We start from the raw sequence: 24321 nt of genomic DNA, 5'->3' as shown, positions 1-24321 counted from the left end.
CATAGTAATATGATAAATTATAAATATATAATTTATATAATTCTATAAATATATAATTCTATGGACAGCCAGGAAATAAAGGAGTTCTGCTAATTTAGGATTAAACAAAATAGCTGCAAAAGTGGAATGGTCTAGTATGTTGTGTTATCACTAAACAAATCAAAGTCAACTGAGACAGTGGAAAGTTTTAAGCAAGTAGGAAAATAGATGAATCGCAATGTGTCCAAATAAAACAGGGAATGAAAAGTGACACTGGGTTTACAAGTACAGATAAGTTGAGTTACAGATGTGGAGTCCAGATCTTGCTAGATATCAGAGTCACTGAGGAGGGTGATAAGTTTCAGGTAGAGGTTATTTTCCAATCTTTCCCCGAAAACAGTAAGAAGGATTGTTAATATCCCATAATAGGACACTTACATAAGGAGGGAGGCTTTTTTTTTATTAAGTTGTTGTACTTTATTTATTTATTTTTAAATTTATTTATTCCCTTGTTTCCCTTGTTTATTGTTGTAGTTGTTATTGATGTCGTTGTTGGATAGGACAGAGAGAAAGAGAGGGGAGGGGGAGACAGAGAGGGAGAGAGAAAACAGACACCTGCAGACCTGCTACACTACCTGTGAAGCGACTCCCTTGCTGGTGGGAAGCCAGGGCTCAAACCAGGATCCTTACACCGGTCCTTGAGCTTTGCGCCACATGAGCTTAACCCGCTGCACTACTACATGACTCCCGCCCCTTTTTTTTCTTTTTTAACATCATAGACAAATGTATTGATGACTTATTAATTTAAAAGGAACCACTTGGCAAGCAAAGGGGCAAATGCCAAGAATTACTCTTAAGAAAGAAGCCAAATGGGAGCAATAGCACCTATCCAAGGATAGATCTACTGAAGAGCAGCAAATACTTTTTATAAAACAAGAAGAATGAAGGCTGATGAAATAGCTTGTTTGAATACTGTACTCCTGCCACATTAATGGAAGCTTTGGTGCTGTGATTATTTTTACTCTATGTCTTCCTGTCTCTAAAGGGGGGGGGGTGAAATATGCACATTTACGAATTCACAAGTCTTAATAACAATCTATGAATAGGAATCAGGGAGAAAATCTCTTTAATCTTGAAGTTTTATTTGTTGTTGTTTTTCTATCACGGCCTAGCATTGACTTGATCTACTGGTTGCTGTGGACTGATTATTTTCTTTTAAGCAAATTGAAACTAGAGAGAGAGAGCACCATTCCACCATTCATAGAGATTCCTTTGCCGTCTTGATGATGTTTTCATGTAGTGTTGAGGGCTCAAACCCTACTCCTTGCACATGGTGGAAACGGCACTCTACCAGGTGAACTATCTCCAACGCTTCTCTAAGAAACATAAAATCTACTCATTAACAGATATAATGAGGTAGCAGTGGATACGGGATCTTATAGATTAAGAATTCCAAAGAGATCTTTTCCGAACAAGGAGAACAGTCACATTTATTTCTTGAGGAGTAGTGTTGATGACTTTGATGTGTGTGGAAATTATACATGTAGTGGCACCAAATTACACAACTGGAACTGGAAGACAACCAGGGAACTCAGCAACCTAAGGGTTGGAGTGAAGTAGGTGGGTGACTGGGAAGTTGAGGGCCGATGTAACAGAAGGATGTGGATTATGTTCACTAGATACATGAAAATTAGAATTTGTAGGTGTGAGAAGCAGGCAGTATTCTCTCTGTTTATTGGTTCCTGTATAAATTGTTGCTGGGCTACAAAAAAAAATGTTTACCCTTACTGGTTTTTGTGTTCCTATAATTTTTATTTAGTGTTATAATGTAATGTTAGAAAGAAATATCTTTTATAGTTAAAACTAAAGTGTTCAGAAACTAATTATTTCCCCCCACATTATGTACATCTATGATGAATAATTACAAAGAACCAAGCCCTCTGGTTGCAGCAGCAAATCATCTTCAGAAGGAGGACAAACACCTAAGGATCTCACTCACAGATACACTTGAAGAAACAAAGTAAAAAAAAAAACACAAAGTGAATCCACAGAGAACTAAAGTCTTGTACAAGTAAGTAATCAGAAGTGAGAAGGGAGGATTTCTAAGGAGAAGTTAGTGATCTAAGTTCCTGTGATGGAATGATGATTTAGTGGAGGGTGAAATGTAGTGATACTTGCCTTGAGAAAATGTGGAAATGTATGCTTGTGACAAGAATTTTGTAAATCAGTATTTCATCAATAAATTATTATTATTGGAGTTGAAACAAAATAATTATAATATTATCTAAATATTATATATAATATTTAATTTAATTATATAATTAAGTACATATAAATGAATTATATAATTAATTTATATATTATATATAATTAAATTATATATATATAATAATATATATAATTTAATTATATATAATTTATATATATGTATAGGCATTTCCCTTTATATGTGTGTCTGTTTACAACTTGCATGCATTGCAAAATTGTACTCCTCTTATACACTGGCTTCAAAAATCTTTCTTCTGTAATGCTCCCCTTGTCTTCTCAGTGTAGGCACACTTTTCTCTAAAGTCCTCAACAACTAGTATTACAGTGATTATTGTTTTTTATTTTCAACTCACTCCAATATTCAACTTCAAAATGTTAGCTAATGTAATTGTTTTTAAATTGAACTTGAGAATTGTATTATTTTATTTTTTATTTCTTTATTGGGGGATTAATATTTCACAGTCACAGGTGGCAGTAAAAGTAAGTTTGTAAATAAGTTTGAACATATATAACATTTCTCTATTTTCTACACAACAATACAACTAACCCCCACTAAGTCCTCTGCCATCCTGTCTTTTACATTGCCTCCAGAGTCTTTTACATTGGTGTGATACATCAATTCCAGTCCAAGATTTGCTTAGTGTTTTCTCTTCGGATCTTTTTTTTTTTTTAAGAAGGAGACAGAGAAAGTGGGGCGGAGGTGATATCAATGAATGCTTCCTTCATTGTGGTGGGGACTGGGTTCAAACCTGGGTTGCACATATGGCAAAGCAGTAAACTGAGTGAACTACTTCACTAGCTCCAATGTTCTTCTTCTTCTTTTTAATAAAAATAATGTAAAGTTGCTTCAAGAAAAGCTTTTCACTGGGAGTCGGGCTGTAGCGCAGCGGGTTAAGCGCAGGTGGCGCAAAGCACAAGGACCGGCATAAGGATCCGACCTGCAGGGGAGTCGCTTCACAGGCGGGTGAAGCCAGTCTGCAGGTGTCTATCTTTCTCTTCTCCTCTCTGTCTTCCCCTCCTCTCTCCATTTCTCTCTGTCCTATCCAACAATGACAACAACAATAATAACTACAACAATAAAACAACAAGGGCAACAAAAGGGAATAAATAAATAAAATAAATATTTTTTAAAAATTTTAAAAAAGAAAAGCTTTTCACTAAAATTCTCCTTATTTATTTATAGTTCACTGACCATAAACATTTATAAGTTTTCTGCATACAAAAAAACAGAAAAAAGAACAATTTTAGTTTTACCAAGTTCCAAATAAGACTGGTAAGCTACTGAATATTTTTGTCTCGTGTGTGTAACAATCAATGCTTGAAAAAGGAATAAAACCAAACTCTTAGAATCTATAAAATATGGTGAGTATCAGAGAAAATGAGGAGGGAGGTGGGGAGGGGGTATTGATAGAAGAGTCTCTTTCATGCAATGGCACGAGAACCTTGGTGGTGGGTCTGATAAGTCTAACAAACCTATACAGGTATTAATATTTTTAACATTTAAACCATTATAAATCAGTGTTAAGTTAAAATCAGTGGTAAAAATAATATAATGTGTGCTGCACTGAGTTCACCAGTTAAAACTCTAGTCACTTATTATTATTGTTATTATTTTTAATACTATTACTATTTTTCCTCATTGGGCGCTACAAATCCACAGTTCCTATGGCTATTATTTATTTATTTATTTATTTATTTTGGATAGGACAGAGAAAATTGAGAGAGAAGGGGAATATAGAGAGGGAGAGAGAAAGACACCTACAGACCTGCTTTACTGCTTCACCTGTCTCCCTCCACCTCCAAACCGGGGTCTTTGCGTGGTCCTTGTGCTTCTACTATGTGCACTTAATCTGCTGCACCCTAGCAGGACCCTTGATTCTATTATTTTTTAAATCTTTTTATTTAGTTTATTTACTTTAGATAGAGACAGAGAGAAATTGAGTGCTATGGCTAGGATGAGTGCGAGAAAACCCTGCAGTACTGCTTCATCACTTGTGAAACTTTTCTTCCTGGAGGTGATGACCTGGGTCTTGAACGCAGGTCTTGAACACGAACCGCTGTCCTGCTCCATTCTGGTTCTGCTATTTAAAATGAAAGTCTTTATTTTCTCCTATTTACTGACTCATTCAAGTGTTTATCTATATAAGTACTAACAGATTTCAAAGATATTTATTTTATACTTGGGTTATAATTTTATATTGGTATATGTATTTTGTTTAAATTGCTCCAAATTTGGCCAGCAGCTCATATACTTTTTTGATATATCACATTTAAAAAAAATTTGAGCCTTTCTGTAGTTATGTTTTGAATATGAAACTGAAGGATTCATATATTTTACAAAGTTTAATGGAAATAAAATTGTCCTTATTTTGTCACATATTTAATAATGTCCATATGAGTTTATATATTTGATTATGAGAAAAATTAAGAAGCTATCATATTTATGGCATTGTAGGTTTCCTTCCTATCTAAAACTTAAACTTACCTATGAAAACTTTTGTAAGCCTACATCGTATAAAATAGAGAAGCAGTTACAATAATTTTTACAGAAAATTATAAGTGTGAGGCCAGGTAGTTACCCATCTTGCTGAGTACACATGCTACCATGTGCAAGGATGTGTAGGATTTGAGGTCCTAAACTGAGAGGCTTGCAAGACACAAAAGTATTTTGCAGACATCTCTTATGTGGTGCTGGGAAACAATGTCCATATGTAAACAATTATGCCATAGACAATTAACATTCCAATAAAGTGGGGAAAATATTTTTAGTGTAATCATCATTTGCATATTATCTGAGATACTCTGCCTAGAATATACCAGATTTATCACCCTCTTCAATTGATACTCATAAAAATAACAAGTCACTTGAATTTGGGGGCCAAATATGAGACTACCACAGAAGTAACACTTGCTTTATGAGTACCTGGCATTTCATAGGAGAAAGACAGTTTTTTTAAATTTTTTAATATTTATGTATTTATTGGATAAAGACAGCCAGAAATTGAGAAGGAAGGGGGAGACAGGGAGGAAGAGAGACACCTAAAGCACTGCTTCACAACTCACAAAGCTTTCCCTGTGCAGGTAAGGACTGGGTGCTCGAACCTGGGCCCTTGTGTATTGCGACATGTGCACTCAACCAGGTATGCCAACACCCGGCCCAGAAGAAACATCTTACTGCTCCATATTACAGAATAGAAGGAGCCATTTTGCTAAAACATCTTATATTAATTGACTCTGAGGAAATGGAAATGGTTCATACTTTCATATTGTCAGATTTATTCAATTTCTTACAACTTACCCAGGAAGTATATATTTGGAAGACAGACTGTCTCAGTGCTGTGGATAAATTATAATCTTCAGAACTGTGGTGTGTTTGGTGTGCAGCCCACATAATATTAACCTCTGTAAAACAAAATTTCAAATGAGCTGTTAGAAAAAAGAATAGAGCAACTTCCTTTCTCAGTTATACATTTTACTCTGTTGAGTTAGGACAAAAAAAATCTGAATAATTTTTAACAAAACTAGCCAATATAATTATAACTACAAGAAAATGCCTCAGATTACTTTTGGGAGCACAGAGAGTACTAATTAAAAACAAATTTTTAAAAATCTGAACCATGAGCAATAAATATGTACATATTTATACATGTGATAGAATTAAATGCCTTCAGGAAACTAAAATGACTTTCACAATTTTCACTCTCCTAACATAGTATATATACAATAGGATAGGTCATAAAGGCTAGCTAGTGATTTAACAATACAATTTGTGAATATTGACAATTTTCCAAAATTTTATAAGATTTTTAACTAAAGACAATTACTTGGTGGAAGAAATTGGTTAAATAAGTTTGGAATGAAAAGAAAAAAAGTTTAGAATGAAAGTTGCATAATACTTGTTTCTGATGTCTTTTAAGAAGCAAAATTACTTTTAATCCTAAGATTTAATATAATTATTTTTCAGAAATTACTAAGTGATAAGTACAGTTATCTGCATATCTTTTCCTTTAATATTTATTTATTTATTCCCTTTTGTTGCCCTTGTTATTTTCTTATTGATGTTGTAATTATTATTGTTGTTATTGATGTTGTTGTTATTGTTGGACAGGAAAGACAGAAATGGAGAAAGGAAGACAGAGAGGGGGAGAGAAAGGCAGACACCTGCAGATCTGCTTCACTGCCTGTGAAGCGACTCTCCTGCAGGTGGGGAGCCGGGGGCTGGAACCGGGATCCTTACTTCAGGACACCTGCGCTTAACCCACTGTGCTACCGCGGGACTCCATCGTCTATACACCTTCCTAAAGTACCCTGCTATTCCTAAAGTTGTCTCACCTAAGTGTTGTCTTATAACAGAAAAGGAAAATAAGTTGCTTGTTTATTTATTTATTTGTTTATGCATTCATTCATTCATTCATATATATTTGCCTCCAGGGTTATTGTTGGGACTTGTTGCCTGCACCAAGAATCCACTGCTCCTGAGGCTATTTTTTCCCCTTTTGTTGCCTTTGTTGTTTTTATCATTGTTGTGGTTATTATTATTGTTGTTGTTGTTGGATAGTACAGATAGAAATGGAGAGAGGAGGGGAAGACAGAGAGGGGCAGAGAAAGATAGACACCTGCATAAATCAAGCATTATGCAGATTGTCTTCAAACTGCTTTATGACTTATACACACAAATATTGTATTACTATAATAATGCTCCAATATATATGAAATAAAAGAAAATAAATTCCCATCCTGTTTATATTTTTCATTTTCTGCCAAAATTACAGAACAAAATGTCACATCACCTTCTATTTAATTAAAACAAAATGTTCATAGGAAAACTAAGTTACATTTACTATATTGTCACAAATACAGAGATTACAAATTAAATTGTTTAAGGGTGTCTAGCTTTTTGTTTCTTTTTTAATCATTTGACTACATTAATACCTGACTTCTCAAACACTAATTGAAGCTTTGGTGCTGTGATGTCTTTCCCTCTCTCCCTCCAACTCTCTTTTCGTCTTTCCTGTCTGAAAAAGTTGGCCTGCAGTGGTGAAATAAGTAGAGGATTAATTAATTATAGCTTGAACATATGACAACTGAGCAGTTAACATAATCACAGACATATTAGGTTATTGGTCTTTATAAATTACATACACTAGCAATTAAAATACATGGCACATTGGGAGCCAGATGACAACTTATCCAGCAGAGCACACATTCCCAAATTCAAGGACCTAGTGTCAAGTGCCTGCCCACAATGTGGCAGAGTCTTCGAGAGAGGCTTCATGAGCAGTAGAACATTGTCAAGTTGTCTTTCCTTCTCTCTCTCTCTCTCTCTTTCTGTCTCTCATGCTTATATAGTAGAAAAAAAGGACTATCTGGAGTAGTAAAGTCAGGCAATTCTGAGGCTGAGTGATAACCATCGTGGCAAAACACACACACACACACACACACACACACACAAATTGCACTTAGACAAATATAACTTGATTAAACTTTTATTAAAATCATAGTCACATACATATATTCCAGGTGGAATCTTAAGTCTCTGTGCATTTATTTATTAATTCATCAATTCATTTTATTATTTTATTATTAATATTATCATTATTATTATTATTCGTCACTAGGGTTATTCCTGGGGCTAGGTAACTGCATATTGAATTCATTGCTCTTGGTAGCCATTTTTTTCTTTCTTTCCTTCTTCTCTTTTTTTTTTCTTCCATTTTTATTTGCTAAAATAGAGAAAAACTAAGAGGAGAGGGAGAACAGGAGAGGGAGATGTAGGGAAGGAAAGAGAGAGATACCCACACCACTGATAAAACACTTGTGAAGCTTCTCCCTTGTAGGTGGGGACAAGGGATTGAAACTTTGGACATATATTTAACTGAAAAATATTCTCTGAATAATATATGTAGAAGGTTAGAAAACAAGATTTTCAAAAGTTTTTTGGCAAACAAACAATAGATTGGCAGAATAAAAAGATTTAATTCCGTGGAATGAGTTTGAATAGTTAACTATGACAGAAGCCATTTTTTTATTAAAATAAAGTATTTTTCAAATTGGGAAAGCAGATACTATTTGACTGAAATTTAAATCATTCTCAATAGTGATCTTGTACTACTCGAGTGAATCAGGATATGTTTATTTTATGAATGAAAACTACTTTAACATAATGACCTCAAAAACTTCTCAGGTATTGTTCTAGAACTAACCAATTAGTCCACATACCTGTAAATAAGAGACATATAAAGATATACAAACAATGTTATGACATTTTATTTTTAGATGGTGTATTAAAGTTCATTAAAATTATATAAATCTGGTGAATCTTAATAACTTTCTTAATCAGTCCTTGGATGACTAATTTGGATACTTAAGCAACAAGGGACAAAAAAGATTATTCAGACTGAGAGGTGGTGTAACAGTTGAGTGTGCAATGACTTGGGTTCAAGTCCCTGGTCCCCACCACTGCAGCAGGGAAGCCTCAAGAGATATAAAGTAGTAGTATAGGTCTCTCTCTCTCTCTCTCTCTCTCTTTCTTTCTTTCTTTCTCCTTCTCTTCTTCCTCCTTCTCTCTCAATTTCCCTCTGTCTCCAAATGGCAGCTGGGAGCAGTGGATTCATGATAAGTCATCCAGTCACTGGATAACCATAGTGGCAATAAAATAGATGGATGAATGAATGAATTAATAAATAAATAAGAAAGTTGAAACACAGGTTGAAGCTTGAAGTGTGTGGAACAAATTGCAGCAAAGAACTCTGAATTAAAGGGAGAAGGGTGGTGTCTGGCACAAAGTACATGATGGTGAAGAGAGACTTGAGTTGAAAGTAGAAGGCATGTGTTGACATCTATCACAAAGAAATAAGAAACTTTACCCACCCACCCCCTTTATTTCTCAAATCACTTCATAAGAAGGTTAATCGTTTATAATACAGTTGTTGAAACATAGGTACAATGTCACATTTCCCTATAACTGTTGGCAAGACACTCTCAAGCCAACTTTGATCCTTTTCCACCACCATGCACTAAGACCCCTATCCCCTCTCCCAGAGTTATTTACTTTGGTTCAATACATCACACCCAATCCACATTTATTTTACATTCTGTTTACTTTTTAAAAATATCTTATAAATATTTGTTGTAATCTGAAGCCATTTCCTTGTTAGAGCATACCTACTATTATAATTCCTGAATATACTAAAACTTCATGTTAAATAAAAATGTTCATCTTGTTGAATTTTTCAGGATTTTATACACATATCAAATGAAATATATATATATATAAATATATATATATATATATATAAATATATATATATATATATATATATATATATATAGTTTCCTTATAACTTCTATAGAAGCTAAACAGTAGAACAAAGAACTCAAAAAGGTGGAGGTTAAAGACCTGTCTCTTCAGTTGTTTTAAAAGCACGTACTTCCTATCACAAACTGTGTAACACTAGCCTTTAATCAATAAAGTGCAGCTGTATAAACAGGGTACAGTAACTGGATCTTACTGCTTTACTTCTACCACTTTATAGAATCAGGAAAATCAGAGGAACCATAGGATTATTCTTTTTCATAGTCTTAAACTTTCTTAAAATAAATTATTTTTCAAAGTAGTTAGAAAAATGTGGTTTATACATAATTATTACTGAAGTTATAAAACAAAATAAGAAGAGTTACTAGTATATATTTGTTCACCTTTCCTATAACTTGAATTAGTGAATTGTATGCTTAAGAAATAAAAACACGGGCGGGGGTAGATAGCATAATGGTTATGCAAAAGACACTCATGCCTGAGGCTTTGAAGTCTCAGGTTCAATCCCCTACACCACCATAAACCAGAGCTGAGCAGTGTTCTGGTATTTCTGTGTCTTTCTCTCTCTGCATTTCTCAAAAATAAAATAAATACAAACTTAAAAAAAAGAAATAAAAACACAAATATTGAAGGAATATACGTATTCACAGAAAACTATTTCTATGAAATAAATCCTAAAATTATAAGACATACTCAGTAATACTTTTATCTCATAATCAAAATATTGAATATATAGGCAAGTAGTGTGTTATGATGAATTTCCAACAGTAGAAATTTTTATGCTACTTTTCAGTGCCAAAATATTGAGCACTCGCATACATACATTTCATTAATGTAGTAACCAAATGTACAACGTTGTATCCCACAAGTGGTGATAATACATGTTTGTTTGTAGGGTATAACCTTGATAATTTTTAATAAGATTTAACCATAATCTTCATACCTCCATTTTATAATTTGTTCTGGGATTTCTTTCACAATTTTGGTGGTCTGTTGCTCCTGTTATCCTAAGCCTGATGGTTTTCCCCTCAGACCTATATCTATCTACTTTGCATTCATGTCTGTTCCAGAGCTAAAATAAAAATCAGTGTCCACCTGTCACCATGTTTGTAAAGCTCTTAGGAATCCATTCTATGAATTTTCTCCCAAAATACAACTGTATAGTAAATACAGCAAGTAAGCAAGAAATGAACATTTTGGATTGCTATCAAAACTTCCCCCATTCTACTTTGTGTTCATGTCATAAAGATTTTGTGATGACTCTCTGAGTCAGATAATGAAATTCTGGGTTTTGAACTGATTAAATAGCCGGGCAAAACTATTGAGGACAAGGGGGAAGAGTGTTTTGAATGTTGGAGATGTCTAAACCACTGGAGTTTGGAGGGTGGTGAATGGGCCTCAATGATTCTTCTGTACTGTTTGGTGTATATTCCTCCTTTTAACTGTGAACTGGATATAATTATTCAATTCACATAAATATAATATTGGGAAAAGTAATGGAATGCCAATCTGATATTCAATTATGAAATAATAGCTACTTTTGTTCTGGGAGCTGTCGCTCATAATCTCACATGTACTGTCTGAGGAAAGTCTGCTGTTATAGGTGAAGTGCCATTTGGAGAAACCTACATGGCAAGATATTAAGAAAAACATCTAGCTACCCACTTAGTAAGCAACTAAGCTCTTCAGTATAAATTTTATCAGAAACTGATTGTGTCCAACCACTAGTGAATGTGGAAGCTGATTCTCCCCTGTCCAGTCCTAGATAGTACTACAATAGGTAGACAGCTTAACTATTTAATTACAATCATCTTAGCTGTGACTGGATGTATGATTCATGGAAAGGTATGAAACAAGTAGAAGTAAATTATTAATATTGTATAAAAAACTTTTGACCTTGGCTTACAGGAGGTGACACAGTGAATAGGTTGTTGAACTTGGAGGCAAAAGGCCTGAATTAAGTTCCTGCCATTACATATGCCAAAGTAATGTTTTGAATCTTTCTGTCATTGATACATAGATTTTAAAAAAATGCTACTGGGGAAATATGTCAACTTGTAGAGCATTAGACTTGAATGCCTGTGGTTCCTTTTTGAGCCCCTGTTCCACATATGCCAGGGTGGTATTCTGGTTTATTTCTCCTTCTCACTGTCTAATGTATATCTTACTGTCTTGCACATATTTAATATAAAATAACAATTTAAAAATAAAGACTAAATAAACTTCTTCAATCCTATTCTCAGTCTTTAACTTCTATTGATTTGGTATATTTCCTTCAGGTTTACTTTTTTGGTAATGCTGCTCCCCCTTACCATCTGTTTTGACTGAAAGTTTGTTTAATCTGGTATGAGACTGGCAGTTCTTTATGCTTTCCCTGTCACAAGTAATCCTGCCTAACAGTATTTTATCTTTACCAGAACTTGTTAGAGGAGGATGTAGATTGAGAATACTAAAATATCTTACTGCAGTGAACCTTATGGGAGAGGTGACCTGGAAATGCAGTATGACAAAGGATCCAGCACTGGGGTTATAAAGGAGACTACCAGAATCATGCCCACCTAGGCTATCACCATAGAGTAACCATCTTCTTCCTCTTCCTGTAGAAACCAACTCTATATAAGTTACAGCAGTCAAGAAGAGACAGTAGTCTGTGTGCTGAAAGAATTGTAATATGGGGGGTAGGCTGTGGTATACCTGATTGATCACACATGGTGCAATGTTCAAGAACATAGGTTTAAGCCCTCAGTCCCCACGAGCTGGGGGGAAGCTTCACAAGTGGTGAAACTGCTATAGGTGTCCCTCTGTCCCTTTCTCTCTCTGTCTCTTCCTATCATCTCAATGTCTCTCTTGTCCTATCAAATAGATAGGTATATCATTAAAAAATTGAGATATGACCCCACTGCCATTAAACAGAGAACTATGCTGCATCTGTTGCACTAGGGGTTAGGAGATTGGCCAAAAGCAAAATGAAGTTGAACTGCTGGAGTATGCACTTCCACTCTTTTCAAGAGCAACACAGTCTTTTATCACTGCTTTAACTTATGTATTTGTGATCAAATAGTTCATACCATTTATTTTTGGTTCAGTCTTGGAAGTTTATGTTTCTAAAAATGTGTCCAGCCAAATAGCAAATGCTATAACTTATAAGCAAGACTTGGTAAATAGGAACATTGGAACTGGGGGGCATGAAATGAAATGTGGACTATGTATACTGCATCAAAACAAAGTACTTGAAGGAAAGAACAAGGGAGGGGTGGAAGAGAACTGTAGGATCCTGGTGCATAATTAAATTATATCCATATATCAATCATTACACTGTAAAGCATTAACCCCCTTAATAAATTTTTAAAAATGTGTCCATCACTGAGACCACTCCTTAGAAATAATCCTTCCACCAAATAATATCCCTCTGAATCTTTTGGTTGATTATTAGTTTATAGCCCAGGAAGTGTAAGTTTGAAATTAAAGACAAGAAACCTGGGTAATTATTTAGTGTAAGTTACAACAAGTAACTTGACTAGATGTAAGGGGACATTTGGAAAATGAGAGTGCTTAAAGAAGGAGAAGCAATGTATTCTGAAATGAAACATATCTGTAAAAATTATTCTCTTGGTCAGCCTTGCATACAACATAATAGAGTGAACAGTAGAGTAAAAATATTTATATAAGATAATAGTGAAGCAACGTACTTTAAGCTTTGAAAGTTTAAACAGAACATCTAAGCTTATAGTATATAACCAATATTAAAATAATTTTATTTTCCTAATAATTAGAATTTGTTTTATAATACTAAAACACTGCGGGAGGATAGTTTTATACAAACACATGTACATAATAACAATTGTACCAACTACCAAAACTTTAGAGTCATAACACCAAAAATATCCTTCCACCTATATCTACAGTACCTAAAACTTATTCTTTTTTATTATTTATTTTATAGAAACAGCCAGAAATTGAGAGGGAAGGGGGTGATTAAGAGGAAGAGAGACAGAGAGACACCTGGAGCCCTGCTTCACCACTTGCAAAACTTTCCCCCTGAAGGTGGACACTGGGGGTTCAAACCCAGGTCCTTGCACATTGAACATGTGTGCTCAATCAGGTGTGCCACCACCCGGTCCCCTGCAACTTATTCTTTTAAAAGTATTTTATTTATAGATTGGAAAGAGATAGAGAGAAATTGAGAAGGAAGAAGAAATCAGTGAGAGGGAGCGATAGAAAGACACCTGTAGCACTGTTTCACCACTTGTGGAGCTTTCTCCCTAAAGATGGGAACCAGAGCCTTGACTCCAGGTACTTGAGCATTGTAACATGTGCACACTACCTTGTAATTCGTTCTTTCTGATAGTCTCTATGGTTTTCACTGATAGAAGCATATTTTGCAAGATTTATTATTTTTTAATATTTTATGTATTTATTATTGAAGAGACAAAGAGGATTTGAGAAGGGTGGGAAAGATAGAAAGGGAATGAAACAGAGAGACACCCATTGCCCTGCTTTACCACTTGTGAAGTGTTCCAGTTGCATGTGGGGAGTAGAAGTTCGAACCCTGGTCCTTGCACAGGTCCATGTATTATGTGTGCTACAGGTGTCTCTCTTTCTCTTTCCATCTCTCTCTTTTTATTATCTTTATTTGTTTATTGGATAGAAACAGCCATAAATCAAGAAGGAAGGGGGAGATAAAAAGGTGGAGTGACAGACAGATACCTGCAGCCCTGCTTCACCACTTCCAAAGCTTTCCCCTACAGGTGGGCACCAGTAGCTTGACCCTTATTCCTTGCACATGGTAACATGTACACTCAACTACCCAGCTTCTTTCTTCCCCTCTCTAAATCCTTAAAACTCTCCTCTCAATTCTTCTCTGTCCTGTCAAATATAAAGGAAATAAACAGCATGAAAAGAGAGTTATTGAGGGTAGTAGATTTGTTCTGCAGGAACCCACTCCAGAAACAACCCTACTAACAATAAAAAAGTCACAAATAGAAATAAAAGTCATCACATAAAATATTTAAATAAAAAATAATAAGCATGTAAAATAAAAAGACCAAAAATAAAGACAAAAGATAAATGAAAAAAGACAGCATTATTCCATTGAAGTTGAAAAAAATAGATAAAACTCTTCTCTAGACTCACTAAGAAAATTACAGAATATGGGCAGAGGGTAGATAGCATAATGGTAATGAAAACAGACTCTCATGCCTGAGACTCCAATGTCCCAGGTTCAACACCCCCCCCCCCATAAGGCAGAACTGAACAGTCTTTTGGGAAAAAAAAAGAAAGAAAGAAAGAAAGAAAGGGAAAATGACAGAATAAAATATGATGAAAATATCTGTTCCTCAATCAATAGAAATCATGCTTTGAAACTATCTCTAAGTTGTATGAGTACTAAAGTTTCCATATATACAACAATTCAAGTTTTAGTTAAAGCAGATTCTTCTACCTCTAAGCCAGGTAGAAAACTAGCCCTGTCAAGAGACAGGTTCACTTCATAATGGTCCTTTTGGTCAATATCACACCACCTCATCATTTGGGGTCCTAGTCCATGAGCCCTTGGATTCCCACACAAATATGATGAGCCTAGACTGCTAATGGAGACCCCTCTCTGTACTACCACTGGTCACTTCCATGAGGAACACCATCATAAACCCTTCTGTGAGCCTTTCCAGGACCTTGCCCTCACCATAATGCAGCAATGATAGAGACTGTCCCAGTCTCTAAAAGGAGGTTAGAGTATCCTGCCCTGCCACTGAAGGAAGACTGGTCCTGAAATGAGAGCAATGAGTGCAGCCTGCATTGTTCCCAGCTGTGACCATGAGCTTTGAGCTCAGATGAATAGAGACTTAGAGGTTACACAGGCCATGGTGAAATAAATATAAAAACAAACATAAACATAAATATAAATATAACTATAAATATATATATATATGGGTTGGATGGATAGAAATAGGTCATTATTTTTGGTGTTTAATTTTTTTATTTATAAAAAGGAAATATTGACTAAACCATAGGAAAAGAGGGGTAAAACTTCACAAAATCCCCCCCACCAGAACTCTATATCCCGTGCCCTCCCCTGATAGCTTTCCTATTCTTTAATACTCTGGGAGTATGGACCTACGGTCATTATGGGAAGCAGAAGGTTGAAGGTCTGGCTTCCGTAATTTTTTCCCCACTGAAAATAGGCACTGACAGTTTGAACCATACTCCCAGCCAGTCTTTCACTTTCCCTGGTGGGGAAGGGCTCTGGGGAAGCAGAGCTCCAGGACACATTGGTGGGATTGTCTGTCCAAGGAAGTCTGGTCGCCATCATGCTAACATCTGGAACCTGGTGGTTGAAAAAAGAGTTAACATACAAAGCCTAACAAATTGTTGACCAATCATGGACCTAAAGGTTGGAATAGTGCATGAAGAGTTGGGGGGCTCTACATTTTGTAGATAGCTAGTAGGCATGTTTTAGTTATATCCCAAAGGGCCCTTGGCTATACTAGTTTTTTTTTAATTTAATTTAATTAATTTATTTATTTGCCTGAGCCTGAAATCTGATATGGAGGTGGATCCGAGTTATTGTCTGGGGAGGTGATGTCATGGCTGGAAAAGACCAGAAAGCTAGATCAAGGAAGAGAGTAGCTCCCAAATATGGGAAAGGTATATAAATATTTTTTTAATGTAAACCTCATCAAATTGATGTGATCTGGGGCCCATATTCAGCTTAGGAGCCTATGTGACCTCTTCATCCTTGTAGATCTGAGCTCACATTCTGTGGTCATAAGTAGTAACATTCCAAGCTGCCCCAATATCAGAACTTATCTTTCTCAGGTGTAGCATAGAGTATGTTGTCCAGCTTCTCTTCAGAGGATGGAACATTCTCTACCATTGTTGAACCAAGTTGAGAGCAAGGTCCTATGGGGGGGGGGGGCACAAGGGGTTTATTGTGTTGTTCCTGATAGAAACAACCTGTAGCAATGGAGAGATGGATTTATTTGAGGTCTAGGCCCATCATGTTTATTTGGGAGTCTCAGGACTCCCCGAATAGGGCCCCAGCTGATGCAGTGGCTTGATAGTGACTAAAGAGTCAACATTAAAGTATGCCAGGCTCTTGCTCTTATTCAGCTTTTGCAGTCCTTGCTTGGATGAGGTTAGCTTTGGAGTAAGAGGCAGGAAGATGCAGGATATTTTGGTGAGGCAGGGAAGACTTATATGGCCACCAACTTTTTGGGGTTCATGTCCCCCCCTTTTGCTCAACCCCTCCATAAAGAGAGAGAGACTTACCAGGACAGACTCACCTCTCAGGTCAAACCCTGCCAGTCTCCACCACATCCTCACAACATCCCTACATCTCCCCCTTTCCTTTTATATAATGGCCATATTTAAATGGGTCAATGTCTGCAAAAGACTCCATTTCTGACAGAGGAATAGCAGTATAGGGGTGAACAGAAACCTTTTAGACAGAAACCTAAATGATATCGTGCAGGTGTTTTCAAAAGAACTGGAATAAGACTGGGAACGAGGGGCCAGGTGGTGGTGCACCTGGTTGAGTACACATGTTATGGTGCGCAAGGACCCGGGTACAAGCCCCTGATCCCACCTGCAGGGGGAAGCTTTGCAAGTGGGGAAGCAGGCCTGCAGGTATCTCTCTATCTCCCCATGCTCTCAATTTCTGGCTGTCCCTATCCAATAAATAAAGATTTAAAAAAAATTTAAAAAAAAAGACTGGGAACGACAAGTAGGAGAGCAACAAGAACCAGTGTGAGGCCGAGAGGAAGCCTGGTGGGCTGAGGGGGCTGCCTGATGGGAGAGAGACAGAGGCCTGAGGGGTGAGGGATGATCCTGTGCTGCAGAGTCCGGAGATAGCTGGATGTGAAGTCCATGGACTGCTGCAGTCAGTCCTTGAGAAGCCCAGCAGTGTAAAAAGAGTATAGAAAACTAGCCCTGTTATCAAGGGTTAGTTTAACTTTTTTTTCAAAAGTTCATATAAAAGATAAAATTCTGCAGGATTATGAATTTCACATTTACTAATAAAAACAAATTCTAGTGGTCTTGGTTCCTGGATTCCAGCAGTAGCATTATAAATTTTTGGTGTCAGTGTTGATTTTATCACCAAACAACATATCCACATTAAAAAGAAATTATATACCTATAAGAGCAAGACAACCCCCAGAGTATTTAGTGATATGCATTTGACTTTCATAATGACCTAATAGCACAAGCAGGGAGAAAGCAGAAATCATAGAACTACCTTTATGTCAACAGGGCTAGCTGTAATTGGCAAGCACTCTTAAGATACTCCTTCTGAATGCAGCATGTTCGCCTGTGGAGAGACACAATGAACCCCTACTGTATTATGTTTGGAACAATGATTTATATAATTACTCTCCACATGTTACAGTATTCATAAACAAATAACCTTTAAAGTTTGAAAAGAGTTCAATATGAAGAACTGAATAGGTATACAAAACAAGAAGGGATTGTCAGGTAGAGACAGAAAAGTAGGGAAGAAAACAGCCCTGAAACCACCCCTTAGCAAAAGGCAGCAATAAGCCGTCATTATCTCACAGAAAGAACCTTATAAGTGGATTTAGATTGTTCCTGTCAACAATAACAAAGCTTATCAGGACCTTTTTGCAAATAAAGACTTTTCTCTTGGTGTTTCCCTAGGAAATCACTATTATTTGCTGCTTTATAGAAAACCAGTGTGGTCTTTACACACACACAAAAGGTTCTTAGTATTGCAAAGTTTGCAAGGAACTGCCTAAGGAAAGTACCAGAAGGAATCGGAATTGAATACTGAATACTGGAACTGGAACAGGTCAGTCTATCCTTTATAAATCTTGTCATTCTGATAAATTGTTGACATTGTCACTTCCAAGAGTTCAGAAAGCAACCTGAACCTCTGATAGACTCCCTTTAACACATTTAGAAAGAGCTGTTTTTCATTTTGTTGTTACTGCTATTGACAAATGTTATGTAAACCTTTGACAAATCACATTGTCACTTCTTCCACCTCCTTCAAAGTATTCCTTTATCAGAGTTTATGTCTGGTTATAAGGACGAGTATCAATAGTCTTACCATTGCTGAAGGAAGAGATGAAGGTTGATATTCTTGATTTTAATATATATATATATATTCTATTTTATTGGGAACTTAGTAATTTATGATACATTTTTTGACACATAGGTCCAACTTCTCACATGATAGGTATCTGCAAGACACTTAATACATTTAAAGCCAGGTGGTGGCACACATGATTGAGCTTACACATTATAATACATAAGGAGCCAGGTTCAAGCCCTTGGTCCCTACCTACAGGGGCAAAGGCTCACAATCAGTAAAGCAGTGCAGCAAGTGTGTCTCTTTCTCCCTGTACCTCTCCCATTAGTCTGTCTCTATAAAGAAGAAGAAGAAGAAGAAGAAGAAGAAGAAGAAGAAGAAGGAGAAGGAGAAGGAGAAGGAGAAGGAGAAGGAGAAGGAGAAGGAGAAGGAGAAGGAGAAGGAAAAGAAGAAGAAGAAGAACAAGGAGGAGGAGGAGGAGAAGGAAAAGGAGAAGAAGGAAAAGAAGAAGAAGGAGGAGGAGGAGGAGAAGGAGAAGGAGAAGGAGAAGAAGAAGAAGAAGAAGAAGAAGAAGAAGAAGAAGAAGAAGAAGAAGAAGAAAAGAAAAAATAAGACTATAAAGTTTGAGGCTCTGAAGTCTCAGATTTAATGCCTAGCATCACCATAAACCAGAACAGAGCAGTCCTCTCATCTCTCTCTCTCTCTCTCTTTCTCTCTTCCACCTTCCTTCTCTCTTTCTCTCCTTCTCTCTCTCTTTTCCTTTCTCTCTCTCTGTCTCTCTCTTTCCTTGTATACTATTCATTAAAACATAGCATGCATAAAAAGAGGCTTTCATCCCAAGCTTTTCTATCACCATGCTCCAAGAATCTCAGTTCCCCTCTATACCATATCCCTCCTCTTTTCTTCAGAGTTTTTGCTTTGCTACAATAGACTACACCCAGTCTAAGTTTCACCTAATGTTCTCCCTTGCTGTCCTTGCATCTTAAATTCTACCTCTGAGTGATGTTCTTTGATTATTATTATTATTATTATTATTATTATTATTATTATTATTATTTTGGTCACTGGATGATTGAGGGGTTGTGCATCTCCCTATCACTCTAGTAAGGACTGCCTCCAATATTCCTCATCTGTGACCTAAATGATGTATGATTTCCAAAGCAGATGCTAACCGTTACCTGAACATATTGCTTTTGCTCACATTTTCACTGCCTTTTTCTGATCTTCAAGTAAATCATCCTATTAATCCCTCTTTGTTCTCCATATCACTGCCATCAAGATCCCACTACTTTCTTCCTTAAATTCATTAAAACATGTTTCCTTCCTTTATTGTGTAATACTTTTTTCTCACATTGAAATTTCATTGTTACAAATATAAACAGCATTATTTGTGCAGGACAATAATAAAATGTTACATATTCTTTTTTTTTCAAAGATTAGAAGTTTACAGAACTTCATAATGAATCATGCTTGAAGAACCTCCAAACTCCATATGAAAAAAAAAAAACTATAAAATAATGGGAAATCTTCATATTGAAGTATATTTTGCTCTAATTCCTTAAAGTAAATTAAATGTTCTGCTGTGATGTATTGAAGCTCCTCTAGTGCCATTATTAGAAAATCAAATGTGAATCCCATCCACCTCAACAGACTTCTCTTGTCCAACTCTGAAATTGCATAGCTGTAGCTATCTAGTTAAGAAGTGTTTATGATAATATAATATGAATGTTATACCTAATGTGTCATGTTTTCTTAGAACCTTACAACATTAAAAATAAATAATATGCATGCACAGTGTTCCCAAATAGAAAACAATTTGGCCAAACACTATATGGTCAAAACACAGAGAGCAGGGGTGCCAGAAGATGGCGGACTGAAAAGCTGCTAGTGGCTTGAGCTCTGATCACATCTTCTGGAAACGGTAGGATTTTCTGCCTTTAACAGGCCAGTCAATAAGGGGTCCTAGCAGTAACACCAAGGAGGTGACTATAACTTAATTTGGGTCAAGAATTAGAGTAGAGGTGGCGCAGACTAGCAGGCGGGCTGCTCCAGACTTCCCAGGCTGCGGCGGGCAAGGCGGGTGTGCCGGGCATTGTCCTCGGCCGGGAAGGCGGCTCCTCTGCCGGTTGCAGAGCGCTGCTGGGCGGCCAGCAGAGGACCGGGAGGGAGCACTGTAGCTTGGGGGCTTACTCTTGGGAGTCTCGGGGGACCACCGCGACCCTGAGGGCGGATCCGAAGACATCCTTGAGTACAGCTCTCATTGGATAAAAAGGACTTGGAGCTAGTTTTCATCTTTGAGAAATCCTTTAAAAAAGATTCGGGGGGGGGGTTTCCCAGAAGACGGTGGACTGAGAAGCTGCTAGTGGCTGAGCTCTGACCACATCTCCTGGAAACGGTAGGATTTTCTGTCTTTAGCAGGCCAGCCAATAAGGGGTCCTAGCGGCGAAACTAAGGAGGTGACTATAACTTAATTTGGGTTAAGAATTAGAGTAGGGGAAAAAAAAAAGGAAAAAACATTTTTTTTCTTCCTTTTAATTTTCAAGCATACCTCCTTCCCGCCCCCCCCATAACCAGTCCTTTTCTTTACAAAATTCCTGTCCCACCAGGGAGTATCATTAATTCTAAGTCTATACCCTTCTGAAACCTCTCGCCTTTTTTCATCTAAGTAGCCAACCCCCCCCACCTCACCCCGCATAGCTAATTAAATAACTAAAAATAAATACATTAAAAAACACCCTTTCCTTTCACTGCCCTTTTATGACTGTTCTTTTTCTTATCTTTTTCTTTCTCTCTCTCTTTCTTTTTTTTTCTTTTTCTCATTCTTGTCATCCCTTCTTCCTTAATCCTACAGCTTCCAAAGTCACATCCCCAGCCCCCACACCAACAAACAGTGTGCTTTTTTGAATTCACTGATACACATTTGGAAATTTCCTTTCATTGCTCTTTAATTACAGCTCTTTTTCTTATCTTTTCCCTTTTCTCTCTCTTGTCTCTCTCTCTCTCTCTCTCTCTCTCTTTTAATATTGTCATACACTTCTACCTTCTTCTTTGCCTTTCTGAATTTGTGAATTATTTTGGGGAAGAAATCTGACTCAGAGTGGACTCTCTATGTGTGTATCTCTGCTCTAGTTCCCTTTCCCCTCTTGTTACCCGTAGAATATACAGTGGATAGTAGATTTGCATAACTGTCTATTCTAGCTCCTTTCTTTCTTTTCTCTTTCTTCACTGGGATTTGGTTACTATTTTTTACGGATTGGAGAAATTGTTTAGCTAACTGGTATCGATTAAATTACTGCAATACTTGCTTCAGTTGCTACTGTAATTCCTGAGGTTGGTGATTGCAATTGTCATAAAGGTATTTAGTACAGGTTTACTTGTACTCAAGACACAACAACTGAGGAACAACAGAGCATTAAAAAAAAGAAACACATAAATAAAAAAATGGGTTAATCAAAAACAATTAAAACTGCTACTCCAATGAATGAAGACAAGAGCCCAGAAGAAACTACAAATCAGCCAGAAGTAACCATAGATAAAAAAAAAAAGTATGCAAGCAATAATAAACTTATTAATCACAGAAATGAAAACAACATTGGAGGAAAGGAATGGCAGTATTAGGGAAACAACAGTTGAGGCTCCCAAGGAAAATACTGATTATCTTGATGCAATTAGAGAATTGAAAGCTGAAAGAGCTGTAATGAAGAAAGAAGCTGAGGCAAGGGAAAGCAGACTAACAGAAGCAGAAAACAGAATTAGTCAGACAGAGGATGAGTTAGAGAAAACAAAGAAAGAGGTGAAAGAGCTTAAAAAGAGATTGAGACACACTGAAAACAACAACAGAGACATATGGGATGATCTCAAAAGAAGTAACATTCGTATAATTGGCCTGCCAGAGGAAGAAAGAGAGGAAGGGGAAGCAAATATTCTAGAGGAAATAATAGAAGAAAACTTCCCGTCCTGAATAACAGAAAGGACATCAAGATTCAAGAGGCCCAGAGAGTACCAAACAGAATCAACCCAGACCTGAAGACACCAAGACACATCATAGTCACAATGAGAAGAAGAAAGGATAAAGAAAGGCTAAAGGCCTTTTATCCTAAAGGCTGCAAGAGAGAAACAAAAAGTCACATACAAGGGAAGACCCATAAGATTATCTGCAGATTTCTCCACTCAAACTCTAAAGGACAGAAGGGAATGGCAAGATATCTATCAAACCCTGAATGAAAAAGGGTTTCAACCAAGGATAATATATCCTGCTAGACTTTCATTCAAACTAGATGGAGGGATAAAAAACCTTCTTAGACAAACAACAGTTAAAGGAAGCAACCATCACCAAGACGGCCCTGAAAGAGGTTCTGAAAGACCTCTTATAAACAAGAACATCACTATAATACTTGCAACATATCACAGCAAACAAATTTTTTTTTTGAACAATGGCACTACAATACATTAAATCCATAATATCAACAAATGTCAATGGCTTAAACTCACCCAGCAAAAGACACAGAGTGGTGGGATGGATAGGAAACATAACCCAACCATATGCTGCTTGCAAAAATCACACCTGTCACAACAAGATAAACACAGACTTAAGTGAAAGGATGGAAAAATATCATACAGGCCACAAAAAAGGGCAGGAACAGCCATTATCATCTCAGACACGATAGATTTTAAATTAAATAAAGTAATAAAAGATAGGCAAGGACATTACATAATGATTAGAAGATCAATCAGCCAAGAAGACTTAACAATTATTAACATCTATGCACCCAATGAGGGACCATCTAAATACATTAAGCACCTACTGAAAGAATTTCAAAAATACATCAATAGTAATACAATGATAGTGGGAGACTTCAATACCCCACTCTCACACTTAGACAGATCAACAAAGCAGAGAACCAATAAAGATACAAGAGAATTGAATGAAGAGATCGACAGACTAGAGCTCTTGGACATTTTCAGACTCCTCCACCCCAAAAAACTGAAATACACCTTCTTTTCAAATCCACATAACACATACTCAAGGATAGACCACATGTTAGGCCACAAAGACAGCATCAATAAATTCAAGAGCATTGAAATCATCCCAAGTATCTTCTCAGACCACAGTGGAGTAAAACTAACATTTAACAACAAACAGAAAATTATTAAAAGACACAGAATTTGGAAACTAAACAACATGCTCCTTAAGAACCACTGGGTCAGAGACTCACTCAAGCAGGAAATTCAAATGTTCCTGGACACTAATGAAAATAAAGACACAACATATCAAAACATTTGGGACACAGCTAAAGTAGTACTGAGAGGGAAACTTATAGCCATACAATCCCATATTAAACACCAAGAAAAAGCTCAAATGAATGACCTTACTGCACACCTCAAGGACTTAGAGGAAGAGGAACAAAGGAACCCTAAAACAACCAGAAGGAAAGAAATCACTAAAATTAGAGCAGAAATAAACAACAAAGAAAATAAGAGAACCATACAAAAGATCAATGAAGCCAAATGTTGGTTCCTTGAAAGATTAAACAAAATTGACGAACCCCTAGCCAGACTCATCAAACAAAAAAGAGAGAAGACTCCAATTAATAGAATTGTAAACAATGGAGGAGATATCACAACTGACACCGCAAAAATCCAGAGAATCCTGTGAAACTTCTATAAAGAACTATATGTCACCAAGCTAGAGAATCTGGAAGAAATGGAACAA

At 36.5% G+C, this 24321-nt stretch overlaps 1 protein-coding gene across 2 annotated transcripts in view; it reads right to left on the bottom strand.

The window, feature by feature from the left end:
* Positions 1-24321, bottom strand: part of AGMO (alkylglycerol monooxygenase) — a 438330-nt gene that overhangs the window by 301950 nt on the left and 112059 nt on the right. For both annotated transcript variants that reach the window (XM_060196150.1, XM_060196151.1), the window contains exon 4: positions 5546-5649. In XM_060196150.1, coding sequence (XP_060052133.1) covers positions 5546-5649 — 104 coding nt within the window. The remainder of the gene's footprint in view (positions 1-5545; positions 5650-24321) is intronic.

This window comes from Erinaceus europaeus, chromosome 8, assembly GCF_950295315.1.
Source record: "Erinaceus europaeus chromosome 8, mEriEur2.1, whole genome shotgun sequence".
Lineage (NCBI taxonomy): Eukaryota > Metazoa > Chordata > Mammalia > Eulipotyphla > Erinaceidae > Erinaceus > Erinaceus europaeus.
This window is presented reverse-complemented; position numbering and strand designations above follow the sequence as displayed.